The 26,981-nt window shown below is 41.9% G+C and overlaps 4 protein-coding genes across 4 annotated transcripts; 1 reads left to right on the top strand and 3 right to left on the bottom strand.

Moving 5' to 3' along the window:
* Positions 1 to 753: 753 nt before the first annotated feature.
* Positions 754 to 1,875, top strand: atoh1b (atonal bHLH transcription factor 1b). The gene has a single exon (XM_085790142.1). The coding sequence runs from the start codon at positions 820 to 822 to the stop codon at positions 1,513 to 1,515; it is 696 nt and encodes a 231-aa protein (XP_085646268.1). The 5' UTR covers positions 754 to 819; the 3' UTR covers positions 1,516 to 1,875.
* Positions 1,606 to 6,263, bottom strand: dok3 (docking protein 3). Its single transcript, XM_085790141.1, has 5 exons — positions 5,997 to 6,263; positions 4,869 to 5,174; positions 4,479 to 4,569; positions 3,466 to 3,653; positions 1,606 to 3,362 (listed from the first exon to the last, which is right to left on the bottom strand). The coding sequence occupies exons 1-5, from the start codon at positions 6,051 to 6,053 to the stop codon at positions 2,475 to 2,477; spliced, it is 1,530 nt and encodes a 509-aa protein (XP_085646267.1). The 5' UTR covers positions 6,054 to 6,263; the 3' UTR covers positions 1,606 to 2,474.
* A 115-nt stretch (positions 6,264 to 6,378) lies between these two features.
* Positions 6,379 to 12,227, bottom strand: ddx41 (DEAD (Asp-Glu-Ala-Asp) box polypeptide 41). The gene is made up of 17 exons (XM_085790140.1): positions 12,069 to 12,227; positions 10,990 to 11,085; positions 10,688 to 10,838; positions 10,502 to 10,576; positions 10,337 to 10,397; positions 10,105 to 10,241; positions 9,795 to 9,867; positions 9,531 to 9,684; positions 9,166 to 9,302; positions 8,767 to 8,929; positions 8,198 to 8,329; positions 8,007 to 8,078; positions 7,818 to 7,914; positions 7,379 to 7,528; positions 7,207 to 7,278; positions 7,001 to 7,111; positions 6,379 to 6,804 (listed from the first exon to the last, which is right to left on the bottom strand). The coding sequence occupies exons 1-17, from the start codon at positions 12,093 to 12,095 to the stop codon at positions 6,668 to 6,670; spliced, it is 1,845 nt and encodes a 614-aa protein (XP_085646266.1). The 5' UTR covers positions 12,096 to 12,227; the 3' UTR covers positions 6,379 to 6,667.
* Positions 12,228 to 13,759: 1,532 nt separating this feature from the next.
* fam193b (family with sequence similarity 193 member B) lies at positions 13,760 to 26,661 on the bottom strand. Its single transcript, XM_085790139.1, has 10 exons — positions 26,372 to 26,661; positions 24,648 to 24,926; positions 23,858 to 24,044; positions 21,393 to 21,611; positions 18,515 to 18,941; positions 18,204 to 18,387; positions 17,848 to 18,081; positions 14,504 to 15,560; positions 14,337 to 14,412; positions 13,760 to 14,197 (listed from the first exon to the last, which is right to left on the bottom strand). Exons 1-10 carry the CDS (start codon positions 26,528 to 26,530, stop codon positions 14,101 to 14,103), a joined length of 2,919 nt encoding a protein of 972 aa, XP_085646265.1. The 5' UTR covers positions 26,531 to 26,661; the 3' UTR covers positions 13,760 to 14,100.
* Positions 26,662 to 26,981: the final 320 nt, after the last annotated feature.

Below are 26,981 nucleotides of genomic sequence, written 5' to 3'. Positions count from 1 at the left end.
TATCATGGCTGTGCAGTAGACAGGTGTGCCTCAAGCCTTGTCTCCCACCTGTTGGTTTTATTATTGTTCTGCAAATAACACTGTCCACCTTTTACTGTTTGTTTGAGAGTAAACCTCAGCCCCTGCCAGATCCTTTAAGGGCTAGACCCAATTAAGGATTCAGTTCCTTTGCTCATGAGAAACATGTCCAAATTCATTTTCCATGGATTGGGGGCTGGCAGAGGTCCTCGGAGGAGGAAGATGATGATGAAGTGGTGAATGATAACGTTTATAAAAAAAAATAATTCAGGTGGAAACAGATAAGAAACTCCTCACGCTAAAAAGTTTTTTTTTTTTTTTGATTTCCTATTAAATGTCCAAACCTTTTTTTTTGGCACCATGCGCACTTGTTATTTTATCTCTCTCTAAGGTAAGCCAACAGATATGAAGTCTAGACTTTGCTGAATTAGTTCATCATCTTTTCGCTTTAGAAATATATAAGCCACGCTCTTAAATGATTCATTCTCTAGGTTCCCCTCTGTGTGAGGATAATAACACGGTCGTGATTGAGTTACAATGCACAATAGGAGAAAAAAAAGTCGAGCTTTGTCTAATTGTTCTTTGACAGGGTCAGGGGGGATTGTGCGATTGGCTGCTGCCTCCTGAGGCTGCGGCGCTGTCAGAGCTGTCTGAGGGCTGGGAGTGACACCAAGGTGACTGAGGGGAGGCTGGAGAAGTATAAATTGCTGGCGCAGTGAAACCCATTCCAGAGACGAGGGCATCAACCAACCTACAGCGTGACCTTTTCCCTGCCGTGCACCAACACAGGCCATTACCGTGATGGCTGCAAAAGCAGAACTTTCTAGCTGGCCGGAGTACCCGGAGGATTTCACCATGCTGCAGCAACGCAACCTGGCCCACATCAACTCCAAAAGTTGGATTTCTTCAAATTCAATACGCGCGTTCTCGCGGAGGGACGCGCACGGAGATCCAGACGCAGGCATCTCGCTGCATGAGAAACTTGTGCCAACGAGTAAACTGTCCGACTGCGTGTCCGCCGCAGGGATCACAAGGACAGACTGTGAGAAGGCAGCCGAGGGAGGACAGCCGAGCCACTTTGGCCCCCAGAAGCACAGGCGCGTAGCAGCCAACGCCAGGGAGAGGAGAAGGATGCACGGCCTGAACAAAGCGTTTGACGAGCTGAGGAGCGTCATCCCCTCTCTGGAGAACGAGAAGAAGTTGTCCAAATATGACACCCTCCAAATGGCTCAGATTTACATCACCGAGCTGTCGGAGCTCCTGACCGGGGTGGTTCAGTCGGAGTGCATGAGTCCAGCGGACAAGACCTCCAGGAGGACTCTGATCCACTCTCTTCGGCCTGCAGGCAGTGCGCACGACCAGCTGACCGGAGAGCAGCGGGATCACCTTGTCATACTCGGACCTACATCCGACCTGGGGACAATTACAGCCTCTTCCCACAGCAGTGACGGGGAGTCTTCACATCTCAGCGACATGGAGGAAAGTCAGATACAGTAGCGGAGGACACTGTCCACTGACTTTTGACTTTTTACACAGCAGTGTCTGAAATAGGAATAACCAGGAGAACCAAACACTACAACTATGTATCATATTTTAGTCCTACATTTATTCTCCTGTCATGATTTATAGCTTAGATGTTGCACTGCCAAATGAAAAGGAAACAGTACAGAACAAAACATCTAATGTTTTTACTTCCCTAGAGGCCATGATGAACTCCCATTGGCCTTTTTATGCACTTTATATGCCCTGAACATCACTAATGACATTTCCAGTGCCACTGGTGACATCTGTCTAAATTAAAAACAATTATTTTGATATTTATGTTTTGGGGCATTTTATGAGAATTGTTTTTGCTACAATAAATGAATGGTCAAGAAAAGAGTGCATTTGAAGTGGTTGTTTTTTTCTTTTGCATGTTTCATACTTGAATCAGCAGCACATACTGAGTAAAGACTTCAATATTTCAACCATGTGAAGCAGACTAAAGCATCCATGTGAGGAAAAAACACATTATTCACTGTGGGGCCCTTCATCTTTCTGCAAAATGCTTTCCATGTCAATTCATCTTAAAGAAGAAAAAAAATAGAGGAACAAGCATTATCTAGTGGAAACAAGTAAAGATGTGATGCAACTCACTGGCTGTTACACAGAAACATGACTTTTTTCAAAGCTCTTTCCATAATTTAACAATCAGGTGCTCTCTTCGCGTACGTTAATGTCACATTAAATGTACACAATAACATTCCAGCAGTGAAGAACAACATTGGGTGAACACTGGTTCCCAAAGAATAAAATGACAGACTACCACAGAAAAACATGAACATCTGCAAGACTAAAATCTGAAGCCTAATGTTCCCAGTGGAGGGGATTTTAAAGAAGTAAAAAAACTAATTATGCCTTCTGACAATCTATCACGGTTAAAATTGCTCCTTCTAGTCTGTCTGTTAACTAATAGCCTACTGAGAAAATGGGGGGCTGCCCGATCCGGAGGGAAGAGGTGGCTGGAGCTTTGCCAGGTCCTTAGAAATGATTTCTGCCAGCCTGTGTTTAAAACTGCCAGGGGCCTCTGTGGGGGTGGCACGGGTAGAGGAGTTGATGGCCTCTTCCATCTCCATCATGCCATCCGCTGCTGCTGCCTGAGTATTGAATCCTGGCTGGATGAAGTTAATCGCAGGGGGCTGACGCTGGTATCTGGGCCTGGGTTGGAGCATGTAGGGGACAGATTGGGGAAGCAAGCAAGGAGGGGCCGGGGGAACAGGTTGCGGTAGGGGTGAGGAGAAAGGCTGCAGCTGGGAGTTTGAGGGAGAATTGACTATTTTCAAATCCGAATAGATGCAGCCCGAATCCTCTGTCTCAGGTTGCGAAGGCTCCTTTCTGAGCACAGGAGGGGTGGATCTCCTCAAGTTATAATAAATGTCGTCCATGTCGCCATCCAGACTGAGGGCCCCGAAGGAATGACACCGCTCCTCCTCATCCTCATCCTCAACTTCCTCTCCTACAGCTTCTTTGCTGTTAGAAAGGGGAGGTGTGCCATATGATGGCGGTTTTATTAAGCTGTCATTAATAGTAGAATAATGGGAGTCAGACTCTTCGTCTGTGTTTGAGGGCACATCTGGGGGATTGGAGGCAGGAGGAGCAGCAGGTCGGTTGGTTGACGTTGGCAGGGAAACTGGAGACTGGTTGGATAAAGATCTGTGATTGCTGGGCGGCTGGGCGGGCGAGCTTTTCCCCAAAGAGCACTGCTCTAGTATAGTCTGGAAGATATGGGGGCCATGCCTGGTCAGGAAGATGAACACTCCTTCTCCCGACTGACAGCGACGGCCTGCTTCAATGCTGAATCCACCCTGTAATCACAGCCATCGATACACAAGGTTTAGTTTGATATTTTGTGGGGAATAGAAAGCCAAAAAGCATATCCTTTCCAACTGTAGGAGGAGAGTACTTTACCTCAAGCTGTCCAAATTTGCGCAAGAGTCTGTATGGCCAGCTATAGATGATATGTCCAGTATTACAGGTCAGCAGTATCAAAGTGTCAGTATCTGGGGAGACCAGATATTCCCCGGCCAGCTTGCACCTCCTGGATGCCTCTGTGCTCTGGACAGTCACTTGGTACTGGTTCGGAGGAAGGGTCACATCTAAACATGAGAGGACATGAAATTATTTGCCACTTCAACATCACAACAGACCGAGAGCAGTGCAGCATGACCACACATGAGGGCATTAGATAATCCATGTGGGGTCAGAGCTGCAATGCATTAGCAAAGGGAATAAATGAACAGCAAATATATTCTCATACAGAAAACTGCTACTTTTAAGTTGTTTGCATTTTACTAATCGCTCCATGTCACTGCACAGCCTGGGTTTGTATTAGCAGAAGTTTAATCCATTAGGAAATAAGAAGAAATACATTTGTATAAGCCAAAGCTTGCTGACGCTAATACTGATGGTTTGTCTATATCATGTCCGATGGCATGACAGCTTGTGCGTCTTGTGGCTTCATTAGGGACTGTGCAAAAATTCTTAGTGAAGCCATCAAAACATAATTTTTCACTTAAACAACAGCAACAACAAGCCCTCACCAGGGTTATGACTGTTTTCTATTGCACAATGGATAACAACAACAACATGTAGTTCCTTTAATGTGCTCCACCAAAAACTGGCCGAATATGAAGAAAGTATTTAGGACAAGACTACACTACCTTCAGGCAAAATAAAAAAACATTTTTGTAGAGTCCCTAAGCAATGGCTGCAGTTAACGTGATGAGCACAGTGTTTAATATTAGTCATGACAAGGTCAAGAAAAACTACAGGTTCTCAAAATACATCATCCTTTATCTTAACAGCCCCTGTATGAGATGATACATCATGCTGCTTCTTGGCAAGAATCACCTCAGCACATGTTCATTTAACACTTTAAAAAAAAAAAGATTGTTGTTTGACTGATCAGCTGTTTGTGTTACCAGTTTTCCAAGATGAGTAAAGGTCATTGTCCTCCATGTTAAAACCATTTTCTCTCTCCAAATCCCCTTTGTCTGGTTCTCCAGGATCCTTCTGTAAACACAGTGGCATGGTAAATATTACACAGAGAGTAAACCAACCTCTTATCGCTGGTTTATGATTTCAAAGTTGTAAGACGTAGGAAACTGCAGAGCTTGTGCAAGCACAAGAATTAGAGAAGTGAAGTGACAGAAGTTGCAGACATTTACTTCCTCATTGTGCTATCTGTCTCCGATTGTGGATAAGGATAATCTCCTCACCTTTCCTAAATTAGAGCATGACAACCGATATCAAAAGGAAAGGAGGGTGAGGTGGGTGGTGGGGGGGTTGTACAGAGGAGAGATGTGTTGTACCTGGAAGGCCAGGAGACAGAGGGCACTTAGCCAGTCCTGGCTTGTTGTGGAGGCCAACGTGTAGGTGCACTGTGTGGTGTTCAAGTAGAAGGCTGTGCACCCTTGGGGGCAAGACTCCTTGGGAGCAGGGGTGACACTGAGGCAATCACTTAGACGCACCACTTTCCTCTCTGCTGTTTTCTGGCGGGTGGCCTTCTTCTGGTCAGTAGTAGCGCAGCAGCTGTCCAGTACAGTATGGAGCTCCAACCGGCCAACCCCTGTGGAGCTGGGTTTAAAGAGCACTATCCACATTTTCTTCCATGATCTCTGTTGAAGACGATGGAGTGCGGGGTAAACAAGACACCGTTTGAAATATTACACTTACTAGTTACAGAGTAACTACTACATAAGAAACATACAGTTAGTAAATTTTGGTACTATTTCAGTTCACAGTGTGTCAAAAAAGTTCAGTGGACCCGTTCTTTTCTGTCTTTACAAGCTGGCATAAGGTCGCATCATCACCAAGTATGGCATCTGTTTCTGTTGTTACACAAATGACTCAGCTCTACAGTCTACATCTCTACCACAAATATTTATATCATACTTATCTATTCTCTGAAGGCTATATTACTGGCTATGACTGTTTTTTTTTAAACTGTGAAACTTCCACTTACAAAGGTCAGAGGACATGTGTGAAAAACATGTTTCAGTCTGCGTCTTGATTGTTATAATGCATTAGATTTCATTTATCAACAGTTGCTAAAACTTTTAAAAAAATTTAAATGATCTCAAGATAATATTCAGCATTCTAAAAGACCAATTTTATTGCATTTGCCACAAATGTGTGATTCCTCCCTTACAGTTCTTCTTTGTTAATTATGACATTGTTTTTTTTTAAAGTTTTCATAAAAGTATTCCAATGACAGATTTCAACCCAAGTGCTTGTTGCACTTTGCCAAATATATTAATCTATTTGTGACTTTGGACATAAAATGCTCCATGTCAAGACTCGCATTGCTATTACAGCCTCGAGTGAAGTGTGAAAACAAAGCGAGCAGTTCAGCTGTCATGCTAAATTTGAAAAAAAACAACAAACTAGACTAATAATTCTCACAAATATGCAGGATATCAAATTTATATATAACTTACTTTGCCAAATTTGACTCCCTGGAGATACAGCATTCCTTCCTTGAAGATAACATCCATGCTTACGAGCTTTGACTGAGTACCCTTTACCGACTAAGAGCTGTTGCTCTGCAGTTCAAGGAGGTTAAAATTAGGTCTCCTATACTACAAAAATAGTTGTTTCCTTTACATCATTGGCGGTTTTCATTGTCATCTACTTGTTATGCGCACAACTGAAGATGTCTCTGATCTGCTGTGTAACTGTTGCAAAAGATAGGATACACAAGTTGTGTGTTTTCTTGAGTCAAACTTCCCTTTGCATTATTCTGTTTGTTTTAGCAACTTCCTCACCAGACAAAACTGGAACCACACCTTGCCATTTTTCCAGATAAGCACAGAAACAGAAGTGTTGTAGGGTGGTTTTATTTACAATAATCAGTATCAGAGTATCAAAAAGTGTATGTTACAAATACTACATACATATATAAAGCAAGTATGGGGAAAAAGTGGGGGGAAAGGTGCAAGAACTGATCATTTTATCTAATATACCTGCAAACAACAGCAGTAGATGATGATAAAAAAAAATACACTTCCCTCATTCAGTGACACGGCACATAAGTGTATGATCGATTTCTTCAGAAATGTTTCTCAGTTCTGCCTGGCTTTGGAGAAACCTTTCCTCGTATGAAAACCTCTTAGAAGTCCATTGAGCCATGAGCCAGGTAGTCTTTGCGCCCAATGTTGGTGACCTGCTTGGTCTGCATGGCCTCCAACTTGGGACAGTCTGTAATACGATGGCCGAGACCACCACAGAATGTACAGCCCCTCTCTCCTGTGAAAACACAAACACCAGGTATGTTAGAAAGTTCCTGCAAAGACTCTGTTCCTGCTTCTGTGTGTTTGAGATGAGATGGTCAGACAAGATGAGAGAAACTGTGGGAGCTCATTGAGAATCTATCCCATTAAGTGAAGAGCAGGTGGACTCAGAAGAAAAGAGATAAAGACTAGATTTGGTGTCCAAGTCTCACCTCCAATGTCCAGCATCGTCTCGTCTCCTGTCTGTAGCACCTGGAGAACAGGTGGCACCTTCTGCTTGGCTTCAACTAGCAGGGCTTTAAGGTCCATCAACACTGACTCATCTATGTTGGAAAGAAAAAACATTTATTGCAAATATTCTGGGGAAGAAAATTACTATTCCTGTACAGAAATTAATTCAACTGAAATTTGTCCTCACCACAGCCTTTATTGATAAATGTAGTGGCGATACCAGTCTTGCCCGATCGTCCAGTTCTTCCAATTCTGTGGACTGAAGCAAAGAAATTTTAACAAACCGTCTTTAAAAAAATACTCAGGCTTAGATTTTGTATTGATTTAAAGGATACCAGAGCATAGACATATCCTCTTACCATAATTTTCTATTTCCTCTGGCATGTCATAGTTCACCACATGCTGTATAGCTGGGAAATCCAGACCTTTGGAGGCAACATCTGTAGCAACCAAGACATCTTTCTTTCCCTCTTTGAATGCCTCTATGGCTTTTGTTCTCTCCTCTTGATCTAAATACAAAACAGCAAATATCATATTAGCCAAACACAAGACAATGACAAGTGGAAACTGTGTGGGACTTATCTGCAGTGCTGTCAATATCATGGAAATGTTAAAACACACTCTGAGGATGAATTGTGACATTTGCAAGCAGGATGGCATCTGGTGGTCATGATGAGGAACTACATCAAAGCTGAAGAGCAAGGCTGAGCTGAACTTGTGGGGTTGGACAAGAATGATCCTCTTCAGGCTCTATAACAATGTATTGTATGTTAATAGTAAAACCAAAGTTCTGTGTACCTTTTCCTCCGTGGATGGCCACAGCCTCCACACCTTTTAGCAGCAGATATTCATGGATGGCATCTACATCAGCCTTCTTCTCAGCAAATATCAGCACCTGTCATATGAAGTCAGAATATTTTTTAACATCCAACATGTTTGAGTTCTGTACTTTAGGTATTTGCCAATATCATATGTAGTGGTACTGACAGGTGGTGGTGTTTTCTGCAGGCACTCGAGCAGGTACACCATCTTGGCTTCCTCTTTGACATATTCCACTTCCTGCACACAGACACAAATTGAAGTCGAGTTCACAAAGTTTTCACATCGGTGGGTTTTTTAAATGAATGCAATGAATCCTCCCGACAGCACAAACCTGTTACAGGGAGAGATGAACATACCTGGATGACATCCAAGCTGGCAGCACCGGCTCTGCCCACATTAATAGTGATGGGTTTGACCAGTGCACTCTTGGCAAAGTTCTGGATCTTTTTGGGCATAGTGGCACTGAAGAGCAAGGTTTGTCTTTGTCCCTAGATGAAGAGATAAAACATGTTAAAACAATTCTTGCCTGGATACATTTCTCCAACTCAGTTTTCAGTGTAAGGTTTTGTTTTGGTAAAACATTCTAAACCTTGTGCATTGGTGAAAATGGTTGTCACAGGGAGTTAAAAGCCATACCCCAGCACTTTTGCACTTTATCTCTCAGAAACTCTTATGGTCCCCCTACCCATGGAAGTGTTTGTCAAAATGTCAATATGTTATATTTCGTTATTAGTCGTCTTGTTGTCTGCATTATTATGTTGTCTATATTAGTATGTGTATTGTCACTGTACTGTTTTTTATGCTATGGGACTCGGACGGAAATTAGCATTGCTGCTATAATCCGTTACATTTACATGTTTTTATGTTCATTAATGTGCACTGTCCCATCCAAATAAACAAAGAAAAAAAAAAAGAAGGACCTCACCTTGAAATAGGAGAAGATGGTTCTGATGTCTTCCTCAAATCCCATGTCAATCATCCTGTCAGCCTCATCCAGAGCCAAGTAGCGGCAGATGTCCAGACTTACCATCTTCTTTTGCAGCAAGTCCATCAGTCTGCCGGGAGTGGCGACCATCATGTGAACACCACTAGAACACAGATTCAATGAATGAACAACTAAAAACACTGTTTACTGCTTGAGCTTTCTGGGTTATACTAAAGATTTTCTACTGTTACAAACATTAAACTTCTGCCAATATCGTTCTCTCTAAATAATTAAATACAGCTGACTCATGCTTGCTTTTGTTTGACACCAGATTAAACTGCTCATGGTGAATAAAATATAGGCAGCAAAGTTTTCACACAAACTTTCCCCCTTACTTACTGTTTTACTACCTCCATCTGCTCCTTGACAGACATTCCTCCAATGCAGAGGGCACAGCGCAGCTGTGGAGCTCCCTCCTCCTCCAGCAGCTTGCAGTAATACTCAATGATGCCGTGGGTCTGCCGTGCCAACTCTCGCTGGTGTGATGGGAAAGGTATTAACATCAGATTTGTTTAGTTGCAGAAAAAGTAAAGCTGTTCACAGTATACGCATCTGTCTACAAAACAAATAGTAAGAAATTATTTGGAGCTGGGATCTGTCTGATTACAGATTACTGAACCTCCGAAAGTTTAATGTCCATGATATGCTACTGTCTCATGTATTTCAAGCTGTAATATGATATAGGTTTGTTTTTCATGTCTTACTGAAGGACAGATGATAAGTCCGTAAGGTCCCTCTCTCTTAAAGAACGGAAGCCTTTTCTCCTGTTCCAGGGAAAACATGATGATGGGCAGAGTGAAAACCAACGTCTTTCCTGATCCAGTGAACGCGATGCCAATCATGTCCCGACCTGACAGACTTTAGACAAACAAAGGTCAATTTATGAACAATTTTCAAGAACTTAACTGAAACACAGAACTGCCAATTATACAGCATTTACACTGCAGAGTTCAGTGTACTCTACTTACACAGTGGGGATTCCCTGGATTTGAATTGGTGTGGGATGCACAATCCCCTTCTTTTTCAAACCTTTCAGAATTGCTGCAAGCACAATAAACAGACATTTGTTAATCATGAGTCGGCATTAAAAGCTTCATACAAGGCGCTCCGCGTAGTTCAGTGGGTGGCACGGGTACCCCGTGTGCAGGGGCTGTCGTCCTCGCCGCAGTGGCCTCAGTTGATTCCACCAGCGGCCCTCTCTCCGTCTCTCTACTATCATATCCATTAAAGGCCTAAAAAGCCCTGAAAAATACTTAAAAAACATAATGCAATTTTAACCTGGTGGAAGCTTCATCTCCCTGAAGCTTTTGATTGGAGGAGGGATGCCATCTCCATCGACTAGGATATGAAACTTCTTCCTGACGCGCTCATGTCGTGTGTCTGGCATGTTCAGGATGTAGCGTGGTGCGGCCCAGCTAGACAGAAGATTACATGAATAGTTAGAAAGAAATTTTACATAGAACTTACATGCACAATGCAGTATTACATCATTCATTGATGAAGAGCTCACCTTGTTTTTATTGGATCATCATATATAATACCTTTGGCCATTTCCTTTACAGACATCAGAGCTGAAGAAAGAGAAAAAAATATTTAGAATTTGAGTTTGTTTGTTTCTTCCCTTTAAAAAAAGTGAGTTCGGTGTCTCAAGAACTTTGTGTTGTTTTCATTTTACCTCTGCCCTCTGCAACGCTCTCAAGGATCTTCTCCTCCTCTTTCAGCTGCTTCTCCTTGGCTGACTCCTTACGGGCTGCAGATGCGAAAAATTAGAAATTAAAATTAGAACAAATATTGTCATGGTAAAAAGACAGGAAACAATTTAATCCAGCAACTTTAAAAATCCACTGATTGAACAGGATACCTTCTGCTTTTTCCTTGAGGTGCTGATGCTGATCAAGGAGACTGACATTAGAGCGTGGACCTAGACCCTCGTCCTCGTCCCTCTGCTCCCCGCCACTGTCCTTCTGCTCCTCGTCCACTGCCTTTCCTCGCAAACGCAACATCTTCTGTAGCTGTAACATAAACATGTCCAAATGCGATGTGTCTGAATATGTGGTAATTGTGTGTGATTTTGCCCTGATACCGAACCAGCAGATCCGTCCATTCGACTCCCATTCCTATTAATTTTTAAAGTGTCAAACGGGACGGTGCACAATAACTTACCATTTGTTGTTTTCTAATTTTGACTGGAACGTAGGGGACATAATCATCATCCTCTGATCCTTCTGAGGCAGCCCCTTCATCTTCCCCAAAGGATCTCTGTACAAACACCATACCACCATTAGGCATATAACATCCAGAGTGCAGCAAGTCACATAAAGCAAACAGCAGCTAACACTAAAGCAAATACAGTGAATTGTAGACATTTTTGATCTGTGTATCATAAAGCCACATACAAGTACCTGGCTGCTCTTTAAGGCTAGCTTTGATACAATAAAATAAAATAAATAAACTTTTGGCAGTGGAGACGATGAGTTTGCTCACTGTGTGAAGATTTACACTGTTACATACTGCAGCTGACAACACAACCTGTACAAAGCAACATTACTGTAACTGGACCTGCATGTGTAAAACCAGAACTCATCTAAAAACTAATGGTTAATGGTAGTAAACATGGCTTCCTATCACGTAATGTCCACCAGCAGAAGTCTCCCACAGGTAAACCGCTGTTTTAAGAGGCTGACCAAGTGAATTATTTTCTTGTCGCGACAATACGAAACGGCCTAGAGATGCACAGGAGAGTCTCGTTGGGTGATCAATCCTCAGCAAGTTTCATGAGCGTAGTAGGAGCACACTTTAAAAGAAGCCGTGCAATTGTCGGCTGCTCTGCCATCATTCATTCATCATCATGACCTTATTTTGAGAACTAATAATTTACTTTAGTCTTCAATCTAACTCTTGTACAAAACTGAGTCAATCCGTATAGCGCAGTTTGTAACAAATGAGTCGTTTCGCGTAGACCGTGGATTTAGTAGCACTAACGTTACATTTTAGCCAATTCCTTTAGCTTTTCCTATTCATGTACACTCCAACTGAAACGCCCACATTAATCAAACCCGTTTCTGTTAAGTGTCTCTCTTCTGTCCCTGTGTTTTTCACCACTTTATTGATAATATAGCCTAATGTATGATGAACAACAGATAACGTTACATGTTCTGATGATTGCATAGCTAGCTAACTTTAGCTAGCATTAGCCATTGTAACCTCTTCGTAATATGAACGACAGCGTAAAACAAACTTACCTTTTTTGGTCGGTTTTCGGTCTCCATTTTAAATTAATATTATAGAGGCTTTATCTTTTATCTTAAGGAACGGGATTAATAAACATATATTAATCACAGAGTTCGTTAAATACAATAAACCCACATGTTTACACAACACAGGAAGCTCTAAGACTGTACGGCAAGCTAGAAGGGCCAAACCTTATCGAGAAGCCGCGTCCAGACACTTCAGCGCAGCTCGGTCTGGTGCCTAGACTGTAGGTCTGTTGGAGGAGCAGATCGTGTAAATGCAGTGTGTTATGGAAACCAAAATTATAAACTTAGAAAGCAAACACCACACTTTATTTTTTGTCAAAACTGTATTGTTTTTAATCTTTCTGAACGAAAGATTTTTCACAGTATCAAAAAGTGAATTTAAAAAAAAGAAACAAGCCAACATACACTTGGCTATTATTGGTATAATATAAATCTACATTCGAAACATTAAGATAATCTTCTCTAATTGAATATAACCTGAAAAGCATCAGAGATGTTATATGAAAACAAAATCTCAGCACAGATTCAGGAAAGAAATCATCCATCTCAATGAAAGCCATCAGCTAAAACATGGATACTGGTATAAATCCCGAGGCCCTTGTGCCAAATGTATCAAATCTTCTGTGATTTCTCATCAAAAGATAAGCAAGACTTGGACTTTAGATGGGCTACCTGAGGTGGAGGGTGCCACCAAGGTCACAGTACAGAGGGAAAGAAAAACAAAGAGAGAGAGGAAAAAATAGTAGTATTGTTGAAAATATAGCTCATACACACAACTGCCAGAAAACGCATGACAAAGGCTCAAAAGGGCCCAAAATAATCACTCAATATGTACAAGCATTAAAATTAACTGCGTCAAACAAAGTGTGATGGTTCCAACGTTAAAATGAATACTGCACACTGGTGTACCTGTCACTGCTGGGACTATAGGCATTAAATAGCAGTTTAAGAGTGAGGAAACTGGTTTAGGGCTTCTTTCTACAGATGGCAAAGTGTTAACTGGATATCAGTATGGAAGAGATTATTGTTCAGTTATTACTGAAGCAACAGACACAATGGACTCTGCCCAATACAGGACTATGGGCCATTATTTTGATTTTTTCCTGTTCTACACGTCATGCATGGGAACCTAATTTTATTAATGTTTTTTTCAGGATGCATCCTGTGAGCCAACTGTCATACACAGCACATTGATATTTTTCCCACAAGGCTATATTAGTGTAGTGTACTGAAAACTGTTAACCATTCATGTTTTTTTAAACACAGTTTCATACAAAAAGAAGAACAGTGTAGCAAGTAGGTCATCAAGTGTTTGTCACTTTGTTTTTCTATCACAGATTCTCTTAGAAATTCAATCATAGCAATTAAAAATTAAGAAAAATATTCCAATTGAAAACTATCAACAGCCACCAAATGTGCTGCAGTCTGCTTGTGAGTAAAATCAATGCAATGGTTGCTATCTTTGCTCCTCACAGAGGAGGAGAGTTTTTCCATTATAATTAGGTGGTGTCTTGTGCTCCTGTTTGTCAGTTGTACAGTAGAAGACAAATGGTCTCTAGTGTCTACAGAGATTGGTGTAGTAAGTGATCAACTAGTGATGCAAAATGTAAATGATGATCAGCACCAAATTGAACGGATTGGAATTCAGAAGTTTAACAACGTTAAAATGTCTCAGATTTGTGATAAAAACATTTATTTCATGTAAGGTAATTGTTTACATACTACATACGTAAGCACATGGATGCAGTGGATTCAGACTTTTTCCATTTTTGCATCTCTCATTTAGTGAACATTGCAATAATAGCAAAGGGTAGAGTTGGCCTTGAGAGTGATCCCTGGCTTGTTAGCCACAAGTTATGTTTCAGTCTTCTGAATGGAGAGTATGATTTTGAACCAGGGTCCCTTGGCTTAGTAAGGAAGAGAAGAAAACAGGGAATGAGAGAAGACCTCAGGCCAAATAGGGCTCTACTGAAAGAGTTCATTGTGTGAAGTTCTTTTTTTCTGGCACTCATCCAAGTTATTGAGCTGCATTGGAAGGAACCTTTTTGAGGCTGAAGTTGGACCAATTCACTGCTACCTTCTGGCGAGTCTGTTTTGCAGAATCAAGGCAAAACCTACAGGGAACAAAAACAGAAAGAGCGGAAGACAAAGAGAGAAAGGGGAAGAAATAAAGCAGAGTTTTAGAGATGCATTCAATGTTAATCAACATCACAGTTTCTTAAGCTTCCTGATACGCTGCTGTATTGAGCTTACCTTTTGAAGTATTCCACTTCCCGATCAATCTCATCCATTTCTGTTGGATCCACATCTTTAGGGAGAAACACGTCATCTGGGGAAGGAAAATGAAGATTCAAAATTAGATGACAAACTGTTTCGAAATAATAACACCCACAGGGGTGTAAATATAAATTCTCCCGTACCGATAGCGCTGTTCGATTTTTCACCCTTGTTCTTGTTCTTCTTATTTTTCCCCTTGGATTGCTGCTGTTGCTGCCCATTTGCTTGAATGGCGGGATGAGATTTGCTTTCTGCGTCTTGCTCGGATCGACCTCCCCTCGTCTCTGTGTCGCCTTTCCCCCTTTGTGCATTCGAGAGGCCGCCGTTTGCTCCGTTCGCCACGTGTTTGGACGATTTCCCCTCCTCAGCTTTCTTAGGCATGTTTCTCTGGCTGTCTGCTGAGTGCTGCGGCTGTTTGTTCCCAGCTTTGGAGCCGTTAGCTGCTATTTCATTGGTTTTCTGTGTTTCACTCCCAGAGGCAGCTTTGGTTGGTTTGCTGGAGTTTTGCTCTGACACCGACTGCTCCTGTCTTTGCTGCTGTTTTTTATTCTTCTTCGACTTTGCACCACCGTTCCCGACCGATGTGTTCTTGGGATCGGGGATTTCCTCCTTCGTTTTAGCCGTCGCTTGGGCTGGCACCTGTGGCAAATTGTCAGATCCAGTAGAAGTGCATCTCTCTGGGGAGCGTACCCTTATGAGCTTCGAAAGACTGGGTGTAGTGTGCAACCGCTGGATGTCCTTTGACCCAGCAGTGACTCCAGTTGCTGTGGTGGTGGTGGTGGTATTAGGGGATGGGACAGTGGTTGTGTCCTCCCATCCATTAACCAAATCAAGGTGGCTCTTAAAGGATCCCAGTGAAAGAGGGGCGAGGTCGAGGTCTATCTGCTGCAGGTCAGAGGACCCATTGAGATGGGACAGTAAATGGTTGCCCTCCAACGTGGCTGCCTTCTTTGGGAAGTCATTGACGTCCAGATTGAGGTCGTACATGCTAAATGAGGCCCGGATTGAGTCTTTGATGGTGTTCTTAATCTCTTCGAGCCTACTGGTGAGAAAACTGTTGACGCGTTCGAGTTCCAGCTGAGGCCAGTCCAGTAACCGGCTGGCTTCGGAGCCGTCAGGAATGGGATCGTCCACAGGCTCAGATGGATTGGAGTGGGGGTCACTGCCTGCAGCACCCATGTTGCCCTGCTGAGCTTTTTCCTGAAACAGACAATGGTACAGGTACAAGGGTAAGGACGACCAACACACAAAATGTTACAGAGACAATACAAAAGTAGCACAAACCTCAGTGCTTTTTGGGTAGTGACCAAAATCTTTTTATAGGATAAAAAAAGTACAAAAAGTTGGCATCAACTGCTGGCTCAGATGTTTATTTATTCTTTGATAAATAAGTTCCTAATTCAAAATCATAATCCTCAAGATGTTCATGAAAACGTACCCTTTGTTTTTATATAAACCATGGTGGCCATTTTCTTTTTAGTAATAGTGATTCAATAAATTCATTATGTAATCACGCTTCTAAATAGTAGTTTACACATGGGGGACTCTCATGAAACAATGAATGCATGTGATCCAGTGTACCTGTACTAATCATGCTGTCAACGCTGAATCATTGTGGTACTAAATTACTGAAGAGGTGCTTCTGTTAAATCAACATTTACCATCACAGAAATTTCGTTGAGTGCCTTTTCAAAAAAGTACTGTTTCACCATCAAAACACAAAATCTTTACAGGGATAGTTCAACATTTTGGCAAATTGGCCCAGTGCCAGAATCGCTATAGTCATAGCAGTAGGTTTGTTACCTTTAATTGTCGGTGTAAGCTATTTTTAGAATGGCGGAGCGGCGAGCTGCTCAGAGCTACGCTATGGAGGCTAAAGGAATTTCCTGGTTTTCCTCATCAAACTCATCAAATACAAAATACAAAAACTCCAAAACACTTTCGTGGACAAGTTGTGACCTGCACAATCACCACGCTATGAGATAATCACGGAACGATATGAAACGGAGCCATTTTCGAGGTAAATACAGAGTCTGCTTGCTGAAAATGATGTTGGCTCATAGCTTTAAGGCTTTGTGTGTTTTGTACATGATGATTGTTTCAAATGTGTTATGAAATTGCGTTAATAAGTGAGAAGAAAGCTATTCCTCATTTCTCATAAAGTGTGAGGTATGAATTATGTATGAATTTTGCCAAAGTAACCCACACTCGTCTTATTTTCTTATTTAACAATGTTTGCTTACTGAATCATGTCTTCCAACTTGTCTCTGTATTATATGTAAGTACCTTAGTGATATTGTCACTACACCATGATTGATTGTAAATGTAATAGTTGTAAGGGGGTAGGTTCCTCATAAGCCTTTGGCTTCTTACCTATCCGTTTCGTATGTACATATGTATGTATGTCATTCATACGAAATAAAACAATCAATCAATCAGAAAAACTGTCCCTGAACGCAACGCACATCAGCGGTTTTGCATGAATTTACCTCTAAAACAACTCTGTCTTGTAACGTTCTGCTATTATCTCATAGTGTGGTGAATGTGCCGGTCACAACTTGTCCACGAAAAGCGTTTTGGAGTTGTTGGATTGTGTATATGATGAGTTTGATGAGGTAAACCAAGAAATTCCATTAGTCTCCGTAGCGTAGCTCTGAGCAGCTCTGCCGCTCCACTCCGCCGTTCTAAAAATAACTTACACCGACAATTAAAGGTAACGAACCTACTGTTATGACTATAGTGATTATGGCAATAGGCCTAGAGTTGTCACGATACCAAAATGAGTAACCACGGTACTATACCAGACAAAGTATCACGGTTCCGGGTAATATCACAATACTGCAACCTTTTTTTATTATTATTATTTTTATGAACTGCAATGTATTTGTACAAGTTATAAATACTTATTAATTAGGCTACTTATAATGTTGTTTGGTGCATGATAAACATAATAGGCCTACTGGTGAAGTAGGAATTAGACTGAAACAAATATTTTTAAATAAGCAATAAAAAACAAATAAATGAAGTTAGAATTTATATGATTGAAAATAAATAAGCATTCAGTCTCTTGCACATTAATTAATGTTTAACAAATATAAATAATAATTAGGATAAAAACAAATCCAATGTCTTTTAAAAAACATCTATTTGACAATAATGCTTCTTCTCCAACATAATAAATCATAGAGGACAGAATACAATGAACAGGAACTGATTCCCTGTGAAAACTATATTTTTATGCATTTTCTAGGTGCTTTATACTTGGACATCCTTTAACTCTTTATTCCTCAGCCTGTACACGGAGCGTATACAGTAGGAACCGTTACGTTTTGGCACCGCGGGGCACCGTGGCTACCGTGGGTATCGTGCAACTCTAAATGGGCCAATTTGCCAAAATGTTGAACTATCCCTTTAAACTCTCTATATACACAATATTAAAAACTAATTGCAACAGGAAAAAAAAACACTGCTTCTGAAGTTATCATACCTTCTTCTTTTGTTTGTGTCGAGCCCTTTTGGCAGCCTTGGCACTGTTGACAGGTTTGGGCTCAGAACTGTTTATGAAGTCTAGCAGCTCGTCCACGTCTCGGTTGTCAATGGCACCAGTCACTGTCAGCTCTGAATCTTGACGCTGAGGCAGCTCCTCTTTGCGTCGCGTCAGACGTGAGCGGAGTTTCTCTCTGATCTCAGCGTAGTTTCGGCTTGTCGGTGCAGCTGGAGGCTGTGACCAAATGATAATGATATTGTCAAAATGTCAGCTTTAACAGGCATATATTGTGAAACTAATGTGTGAAACCTTTAAATACTACATCAAAAGTGGTGCAAAACAAAGTTTCAAAGTACCGCATTATGTCCAAAGAACTCGCAGTAGCAGCAGTCACAGTACTTCCCGTCCTTCTGGTTGGTGGAAGAGGAGGCACAGGAGCTCCTCTCAGAGCTGCTGTCTTCATCTTCCCCCTCCTCCAACTCAGATGAAGGATGACACAATGTCCCATTTGTCATTTTGTGCCCCTTACATGCCTGGTCCCTACAAACAAGACATAACATAAACAATCAGAAAACCTATGTATTCTGAGTTAACACACATACAAAGACACGTTCTTAGTGTGAGTTTAACATACTAAAGAAAGAGATGTATAGAAGTCAGTACTAACCTGCAAGCCCCAGCAGTCAGATGACCTACATTGGAAGGGGCCACCGTTCCCGGACTGTGTCCATTACAGGAGTGGCTACAGCCTGTGAGAGACGTGCTCAGTTTGTTGTGTTGTGTGTTCACGGCAGGAATGTGGGAGTTTTTGCACGGGCTGGGCTTATGGACAGATGTTGGGCTATCTGGACTGGGAGAATTGAGTTTGGTGGGGCCGTGGAGATTTGGTACCAGCGGAGAGAAGGGAGCGTGGGGAGCGTGGGGAGCGTGGCCTGCCACACCAGTGCCAGACGAGGACGTTACGTGGCTGTGCTGCCCAGAGTTCAGCTTTGGGGGCAGGAGGGAGGAATGCTGGGATGACAGGCCGGTGGGACTGTTGGGGGGTACCGACAAGTCTGTGTGTTGATGGTGGTCACTGGGGTGGAAGGCTTCACCTGGACAATGTAAAGAAGTTACATATAGATCAAAAATACTGCATCAAACATTCATATTTCACTGGTTTTCTTATGAGATTCAGTGTATATAGACAACTACAACTCCTCTATATCTAAAGGACAATATAAAACATCAACTCTAATTTCTCTTAAGAAAGGTTGGTGCAACAAAGATTTCCTCAATTATAAGCTGGTATTCAATTAAGAACCGGGTCTCTTATAACAGCCGGGGGCATTGTTTACATGCACAAATAAAGGCCAGCCCCAAACTAAAAATCTGCTGCCTTGGACAGTCCCTCGCCTGGGACACACTGGAAAGGGGTGTCATCAGAAAGTCTCTCAAAGTTTGTGGACTGTCTGTGAAACTGACGGGCATGAAGACGACCTCATCTTATGCTTCAGAGAGGGATAGCCGTGCACTGCTGGACAGCAGGTTTCTGCCCCATCCCCGGGCCAGAGACAGACTGCAGCACACGCTGTGAAAATGCTCTGATTGGTCCGGCATGTGCAACGGAGATGGAACGGAGTGGAGACAGTGTGTGGAAACTGGGAGCGACCGACCTCAGACAGCGCAGCGAGGAGAACAGCAGCCCAAGAGGAAGGTGAAAATGAGCTACTGAGTGAACATTGGGCCTCATTCACCAACATCTTCTTAAGAATCTTCTTAGATTCTTTCTTAAGTTGTTCTTAAGAGGTTCCTTAAGAAAACCCTATGTCAGATTCATCAACGCGTTCGTAAGCCTCAGAAATGTTCGCAGCTGTGTTACTACATCGATGAATGCCCCCCCCCCCCAAAAAAAAGAGGGAAAAAAAAAATTTATATGAATTAAACGTCATTTTTTAAGAGGCCGCAATGATTTGTAAATTATTATTATTAATATGATTACTAAAAACATCATAAAAGATAAGAACATAATTCTTATTCAAATCATATAATATCATACAACTGCGGAACAGAAGAAAAGGCAATAATCAGTTATTTTGCACAAGTCTCAGCTCTTAAATGTGCGTAAGTATGCTCCTGACTGTTCGTAGATTTTGTTCTTAGTTAAGAACAAATCCTGGATAAGAAAACATTCATGAATGCCACAATCTTTGTAAAAACTTCGTAAGTGGGACTTAAGAACAAATTTGTTCTTAAGAACGGTTTGTGAACGAGGCCCAATGAGCTTGTTGTTGCATACGGTGGCTGTGGATGTGTAAAAATTAACAGAGCAAATGGAAGGAAAACTGAAAATAAGGAGGCTTCATATTAAAATATAAGCAAATATACTTATAAAACAGAGGGGATTAGAAATAAAAGCCATTCTTAAAGGACAATTCCAGGCGAATTCAACTCAGGGGTGTATTTTCATATCATTTTAGGTCTAAAAGAATGAATCTGAAGATTTTCAGTTTAATCCTGTTTTGCGGTAGTTGCGTCTGTCCGCGCATCGCCACGGCAGCAATGAATGGGAGTGGATGTAAGTTCCGCTGTTTAGGCTGTTTACAGCCCTCAAAGCCGCAATTTTTTTCCACAGACAGCATCAGATGGCTACTCAAACATGCACCGAGAAGTTTATTTACTTCAAGCAAGCCGACATGTTTGTAAAACTAGATCTAATTCAAAGTCTCCCGGAGTCTCGCGCGAGACCCAGTTGCCGTGCTCGGTGTGTTCAGGTGCAGTGGGAAAAGCTACCGTTTGTGTCATAAACACAGGAATATCAACTCCTTACTTGCTTCAAGTAAAAAAAAACTTCTCGGCGCATCTTTGAGTAGCCATCTGACGCTGTCTGTGGAAAAAAATTTACACTTCAAGCAAGTAAAGAGTTGATATTCCTGTGTTTATGACACAAGCGGTAGCTCCTACTGCGCCAGAATACACCAGCACTGCAACTTCGGGCTCGCGCGAGACTCCGGGAGACTTTGAATTAGATCGACTTTTACAAACATGTCGGCTTGCTTGAAGTAAATAAACTTCTCGGTGCATGTTTGAGTAGCCATCTGATGCTGTCTGTGGAAAAAAATTGCGGCTTTGAGGGCTGGAAACAGCCTAAACAGCGGAACTTACATCCACTCCCATTCATTGCTGCCGTGGCGATGCGCGGACAGACGCAACTACCGCAAAACAGGAGCGATTAAACTGAAAATCTTCAGATTCATTCTTTTAGACCTAAAATGATAGGAAAATACACCCCTGAGTTGAATTCGCCTGGAATTGTCCTTTAAATAAAAGCTTGTACCCTGGGCAGCTGAGGTAAATAAAGGCCCCGGTCACTATTTGAGGAAATACGGTAATACATTTTGTTTAAAGAGTTTTTTTTCCATTTCTGAGAAGACTACACATCTTATTTAAGTCTGTCACATTGAATTGAAACTTGTTTTTTTGTGCTTGTTGTCATAGATTATATCCTTAAACATTAAACCATGCAGATTCTATAAGATATTTTGAACATTTTCACGTCAAATCACCTGGTGGCGTTGGTCGACGGCACATGGTCTTGAAGTGCTTGGGAGTGGTTTTACAAATGTCTGCTGAGGTAGACAGGGGGTTCCCAGCAGAAGGTCCACTGGAATTCTGGGTAGACGGGTGACTGTAGGGACAGACTTTGGTCCCCGATGTTTTAGCAGATTTCCCAGGCGCTTCGTGAAGTCCCCTTTTCTCATGACAGGCTGATCCTGGTGTGACGCCTGGAGATGGAGGAAATTCAATGATTGTACAAGAGAACTGATGATTCATTCAAGGAAATATGAGACAATAAAGAGAGTAGACTCCTTTGGATTACAACCATCATTTTCACAAACCTTGTTAAGACTACAGCTTGGTTCAGGGCACAATAAAAATGTGTTTCCTTTGTTGACGTGTAAGATTTAGAGAAGCAATAAGGTCAGATTTTACTGGCCATGACACAAAGTATCTATTTCTGGGGTAGTTTTAATAATTAAGTTACCTTGAAAGATTTTTGGTAACCCACACTCACTTTTTATAACTGGACTGCAATTTGTGTTTTAAGGATTTCCTCCTCTTTGGAGTCATGTGTAATTGTCTAGTGGTGAAAATGTCTGTATTCTGAAAGAAAGAAACCTCCACTGAAAGACATGTCTGCCCCGGTTTGCTTATCAAATTAGAAATGAAAAAGTGGTGCGACCGTCATTAAATTATTTAACATAACAAATATCAAAAATTGCAGGCAGACGATGATATAAGTTATATTCACTTAAACATTTACCATGGCATGTAATGCATCCAATTCAAGCCAAATAATTGATTAATATCACCACTAGTTAAAAAAAAAACATTGCTGACTAGTATAATTCACAGTATCCATTGTTTCAGTTAGCACCATGAAGAATTTTAACTAAACAATCAAATTATTTATACATGTGTACTGCTGGATAGCTACTAACTGCTAAACTACCCACAGGTAGTCCCTCACCACAGAGAAAAAAAAACAATTTAAAGCAACTGTTTCATTTCAACTACATTTTCCTGACCAGGGACGAATGTCTCACTTTCACATTCAATTCTCAAGTTATCACGTGTCTGTCAGGTAATCTCTCTGTCATGGCTTCACATTGTCATCTGGATAGTGCATCTGAGGTATTTTCCCAGAGAGTCAGGTTAAACCAGGACAGAGTAATTAAAAGGGAAGACTTTATCAAATGTTCTGTTTATCTGTTAACTGTATGGCCTTGTCATGTGAACATCTGTAACTAAGTTCTCATTGTACATGTTTTAACTACAGAACTATTCTCTGTGCTACTTAATAAATCTTTATCTCCAAGTTTCACAATACTCATACAAAAAGAAAATCACAACAATCCTCACTGGATAATGACAAACATCCATTATGCTCCCATTTTTTAATTTCTGAACCATTGGGCAGTTTAGGTATGGCTGTTTGAGCAAAGTGTGATAACAGCATTATTGTCTCAAATATGCAACAATATGCTGGGCTTTCCATGATGAAAGAACAGGTGCAGATCGTTTAGATAAAACTTGCGTCAATGCTGTTTTATCTTTTCGAATGTATGAAAAGGCTAATGTGTAATTTAACTTCCCATGTTACTTGGTCAGTATACAAACTCTGTCAGTTAAAGAGCCTGGACCTTGTAATTCAGCTCCCTCCTTCCCCTCTTTTCAACACACATCAATATTGTAGCTTTTAAATCGGAAAATAGCAATGAGATATCGTTTTAAAATCTTCTATATGGCCCTCTGAGTGCAGTATCCTCTGCCTGAGTCCACTTGAGTAACATTTCACATGGCGCACTTGCTATGGAAAGCCATTTGCACTAAATTGCCTATTTTCTTTATCTTTAACACAGGAGTTGTTCCTTTGTACTGTGTGAGGAGAATGCTTTTTGTTAAGGATTACAAGAAATATTCAAATCACATGTAGATGATTGCATTTCACCAGCCCCATTTAAAAAAGACTGAGTGTGACTTTTTGAGCTTTCATTATAATGGAATGATGCAAATCCAGGAAGGCAATAAACGTTTAGTTCAGTATTTTCTGTGGCCCATGCCATATTTCTCAGATCCTGTTAAACCATTTTTATTTTAAATTCTGTTGACTTTTTATCCATAATCTGCGTACACCTGACAGTAGTGACAACGAGCTTAAACATTATTACACCTTTAGTAACACTGAGCTCTGAGTGCCTTAGAAAGTAGAGCATTATAAAGTTTCATAAGATGCCTCTTTGTTCTCCTAGAACATAGTAGACCGGCACCTGAACGAAGAGGCGGAAAACGTTATCACACATTTAGTTCGCTAACGTGCAAGTAGTAGAGCTGTGATGCTGACCAAATTTGTAAATACCCACAAAACTGAAGCTCACAATCTGACGCTTTGGTTTGTGTGTGTTTTTTTCAGAGATCACTGTCACTGTCATTAAATGTCTGAGTTGTCTTTTACCCTGTGATGACAGACCTTGTTGTGAGTGTGAAGAAGTGTTGTGGTTGCAGTGTTCCCCTCCGTTGGTGTGGGCAGAGTTCCAGAGACCTGACAGTTTGTGGGCTGACAGGAAGGAGCTGGGGTCCCAGTCCACAGTACTTTGCTCCGGGTAACCGTTCCCACAGCTCTGGGACTTACAGGAGGAAGAGTGTGACAATGGTACCTGAAGGACAAAAAAACCCCACCCAATTAGTTAATCATCCGGCTGTCTACAGTACACAGGCTTTCTCTCGAGCGCTAGTAGTGCCCAACAGCAGCTTCTAGTCTTAGAAGCACAATAATGGGGTGTAACAAGACATGGGAACACATCTTACAAGATGAAAGATCTATATTATGTGAAAAACAAATGGCAATAATTTTTTCTTTCTTTTTTATCTCCTATTTTTGGGCTGTTTAAGTCAAATATCTGCAAAACACCTCAGACATCATGGTGACCTGCATTTGCATTCCATGGAAAGTATTTTTTATAAAAACAGAAAGCAAGCGTGATTGCTGTTGCTGCCAGGCATATGCTACAGAAACACAAATACAGCATTAAGATACTTCTGAAGAGATGACAAGCGCATTGTATGTTGAGACTGAGTTCAAGGTTACATTCAGACCGACAGATCTATTTCATTAGTAGGGACATGCAAATGAAACGATGATGAATAAAGATGAGATTACATCAGTCCACAGTGACAAACAGATATAAGCTACAAAGTAGTAAGAAGAAGTTGTGAATAGGACCACGACATGTGACCCAAATCAGTCCCCTTTTATTTACCGGCGTCGGCTGCTCCTGGGTGCTCCGCCTCTCCTCCTCTTCCACACTCTTGCAGCAGCTTTGACAGATCCACAGAGGCACCTCACCCAGTAGGGACTGAGACAGCGAGGGCACAGCGTCAGCAAGCTTACGCCCTGGCGCCTCCCGCAATAAGGCCTGGGAGAGCGCAGGCACGGCATCAGCCAGCTTGGTCCCATGTCCCCCAGGGAGCCCGTTCACAGAGCCTGCTCCCCAGTCCTTAAATTCACGGTGGCACAGCAGGCAGCAGGTGTGTACAGGCTGGGTAGAGAAAAAAAATGGACAAAGAGGCCATGTATTGTGATTGCCAATCAAACTGTGACACATAGTTTTGTTGGTTGGTTCACACTACTAAAAAGGCCTTGCAAGTTTGATGTCTTTCAAAGAAATTCAACAATTCAAGACAATCCCAAAGGCTTATAGCAGGTGATCAAACTGGTGTTTTTTTTAATGACTTGAACACATGTGCACAGACAATATGTTAATTGTTTACAACTTTCTCCTTAGGAATCAATAAAGTCTTCTGACTGGTTTATATAATAGCAATAGTAAATGCATTTTAATACAAAACAGTGTTGAGTGTGAGATCAATTGCAAGGCTGTTAGATGGTATTCGTTTTACCTTAATGAACTTAACAGACTGGCACAGATCAATTGATACTTATTCCACAGTATTATAAATGCTCTTATGTAACAATATTTACGTTTACATGCAACCGGGATTATTCAAAATGAATAACAACATTCCTAGCTACAAATGAAATACTTGATTTGTTATGAGACGTGTCTTGAGTGTTGTCGTACACATGTGGTATAAGGTGTAATTACTCTGAACAAGCAGCAGTCAGGTAGAAGTTAAGTTTCAGGGGTCAGACGTAAGGTTAGCTGTGGGTCAGCCAACAGCATATCGTCTTTAGCTTGAAGAGGTTAGTGATCACCCTCAACTTACATAGCTAATGTTACTAACTCCGATTTAGCCAGCGATATGCATTTTTAGCAGATGGTAACTGCATGGCATGCACTGAAACTTTTGACATCAGCTCCTGTCACGCCGACAGTAGTAGTAGTACACAACACAGCGAGAGCAGAGAGAGTGGCAGAGCAGAATAAACAACTCAAACCATGTCTGCGAGTCTGCCACCTCAAGTGCGAGCCCATTATCTCTTTTAGCTGGCTAGCCGATTAGCTAGCAGCTGGCTAGCCACCCCGACCGAGTGTGGTTCCTGTGGACGGGTTCAAGTGTAGCTCGGCAGCAAAGCACGTTTGCAGCACGCTAGCTGGAGATGGTAGCCCGCCTAGCCTCCTGGCGGCTAACGTTAGCTTCCTGGGCGGATGAAGAGTTGTAAACGCTGCAAATGGGACGACCTGTCCGAGGCACAATGTCACCTGTCCGGCACAAGAGATGGGCTACGCTAGCCACGGTGCCTTGGAGCCGCCTAATGGGGACGGTTCTGCTCGTTAAGTTGAGCTTATTATTTATTTAATTACATATCAAAACGACGTAAAGCACAACATCAAAGACTACTACGTTGAGACTAAAATAGCTTCTCGCCAAGCAGCGGATGTATATAACTTCACCTCTGCAGGGTCTAGCTACGTTAAATAAAAGCACAATGGAGGATGCTTGGGTTAGCAGAGAGGGGGCTAACACAGAGGCTAGCCTAGCCGTATTTTTAAAAAGCAGCGATTGGCTTGTTGCTAGCTACCTGGTTCGCCCTGGTAGTGGCCAGCCTATCCAGCCCAGCATCTCCACCGCCACCGCCAGCTGCATCGCCGGGAGAGACTGGGCTCTTCGGTACGGTCTGCTGTCCAGGCACAAGCTCCTTCTGGGCGACCCCTTGCTGCTTGCTTTTCTTCCTTGCCATTACGACGGCGTTTATAGCACGCTTTGGCCAAGTTTGCACCAGTTTCGATGAATTTAGGAGCACACTTTCGTTTCTTCTCGGACCTCAAAATGTTCTCTATCTCCTCCAGTCAAGACAACAGTCAATATGGCGGAGGACTGGCACACTCAGGAGTTCATAGGTTAAAGATACTGCTGGCAACGAGGCTTCACTCCCACGCGGAGGATACAAGTGAAACTGAATACAGGCAGTGAAGCAACACGCCGCCATATTTAGTAAGGGCAAGCCTCGTCTCCTCCCACTTTCTTCTGAACACACAGCTCCACCTGCTCACAGTCAGTGGATCCACACTGTTGTTTCAGTATTTGTAATATGCAACATATTTATTGAGCATGGGATTATTGAGTTCCCGCATTCATTTCATCTGTGTTGATCTCTGTGAAGGGACATATTTATTGATCATCATCAATAA

Source organism: Trachurus japonicus, chromosome 10 (genome assembly GCF_045865225.1).
Source record: "Trachurus japonicus isolate A0001 chromosome 10, Traja_1.0".
Taxonomy (NCBI): domain Eukaryota; kingdom Metazoa; phylum Chordata; class Actinopteri; order Carangiformes; family Carangidae; genus Trachurus; species Trachurus japonicus.
The sequence above is the reverse complement of the archived record's forward strand: the minus strand, read 5'-3'. Positions and strand labels throughout refer to the sequence as shown.

What these genes read in the sequence shown, in the direction of transcription:
- dok3 (XM_085790141.1), bottom strand. Translation starts at nt 6,053, where the DNA reads ATGGATGTTATCTTCAAGGAAGGAATGCTGTATCTCCAGGGAGTCAAA. An exon ending in AGGGAGTCAAATTTGGCAAA is followed by an intron (nt 5,175 to 5,996) that starts GTAAGTTATATA and finishes CGTCTTCAACAG; the next exon opens with AGATCATGGAAGAAAATGTG. An exon ending in GCAAATTTGGACAGCTTGAG is followed by an intron (nt 3,363 to 3,465) that starts GTAAAGTACTCT and finishes CTGTGATTACAG; the next exon opens with GGTGGATTCAGCATTGAAGC.
- ddx41 (XM_085790140.1), bottom strand. Translation starts at nt 12,095, where the DNA reads ATGGAGACCGAAAACCGACCAAAAAAG. An exon ending in GACTTATCATCTGTCCTTCA is followed by an intron (nt 9,303 to 9,530) that starts GTAAGACATGAA and finishes CCATCACACCAG; the next exon opens with CGAGAGTTGGCACGGCAGAC. An exon ending in GACGATGCTGGACATTGGAG is followed by an intron (nt 6,805 to 7,000) that starts GTGAGACTTGGA and finishes GTGTTTTCACAG; the next exon opens with GAGAGAGGGGCTGTACATTC.
- atoh1b (XM_085790142.1), top strand. Translation starts at nt 820, where the DNA reads ATGGCTGCAAAAGCAGAACTTTCTAGCTGGCCGGAGTACCCGGAGGAT.
- fam193b (XM_085790139.1), bottom strand. Translation starts at nt 26,530, where the DNA reads ATGGCAAGGAAGAAAAGCAAGCAGCAAGGGGTCGCCCAGAAGGAGCTT. An exon ending in TTCTTCACACTCACAACAAG is followed by an intron (nt 21,612 to 23,857) that starts GTCTGTCATCAC and finishes CTCCATCTCCAG; the next exon opens with GCGTCACACCAGGATCAGCC. An exon ending in GAAGTGGAATACTTCAAAAG is followed by an intron (nt 14,198 to 14,336) that starts GTAAGCTCAATA and finishes TGTTCCCTGTAG; the next exon opens with GTTTTGCCTTGATTCTGCAA.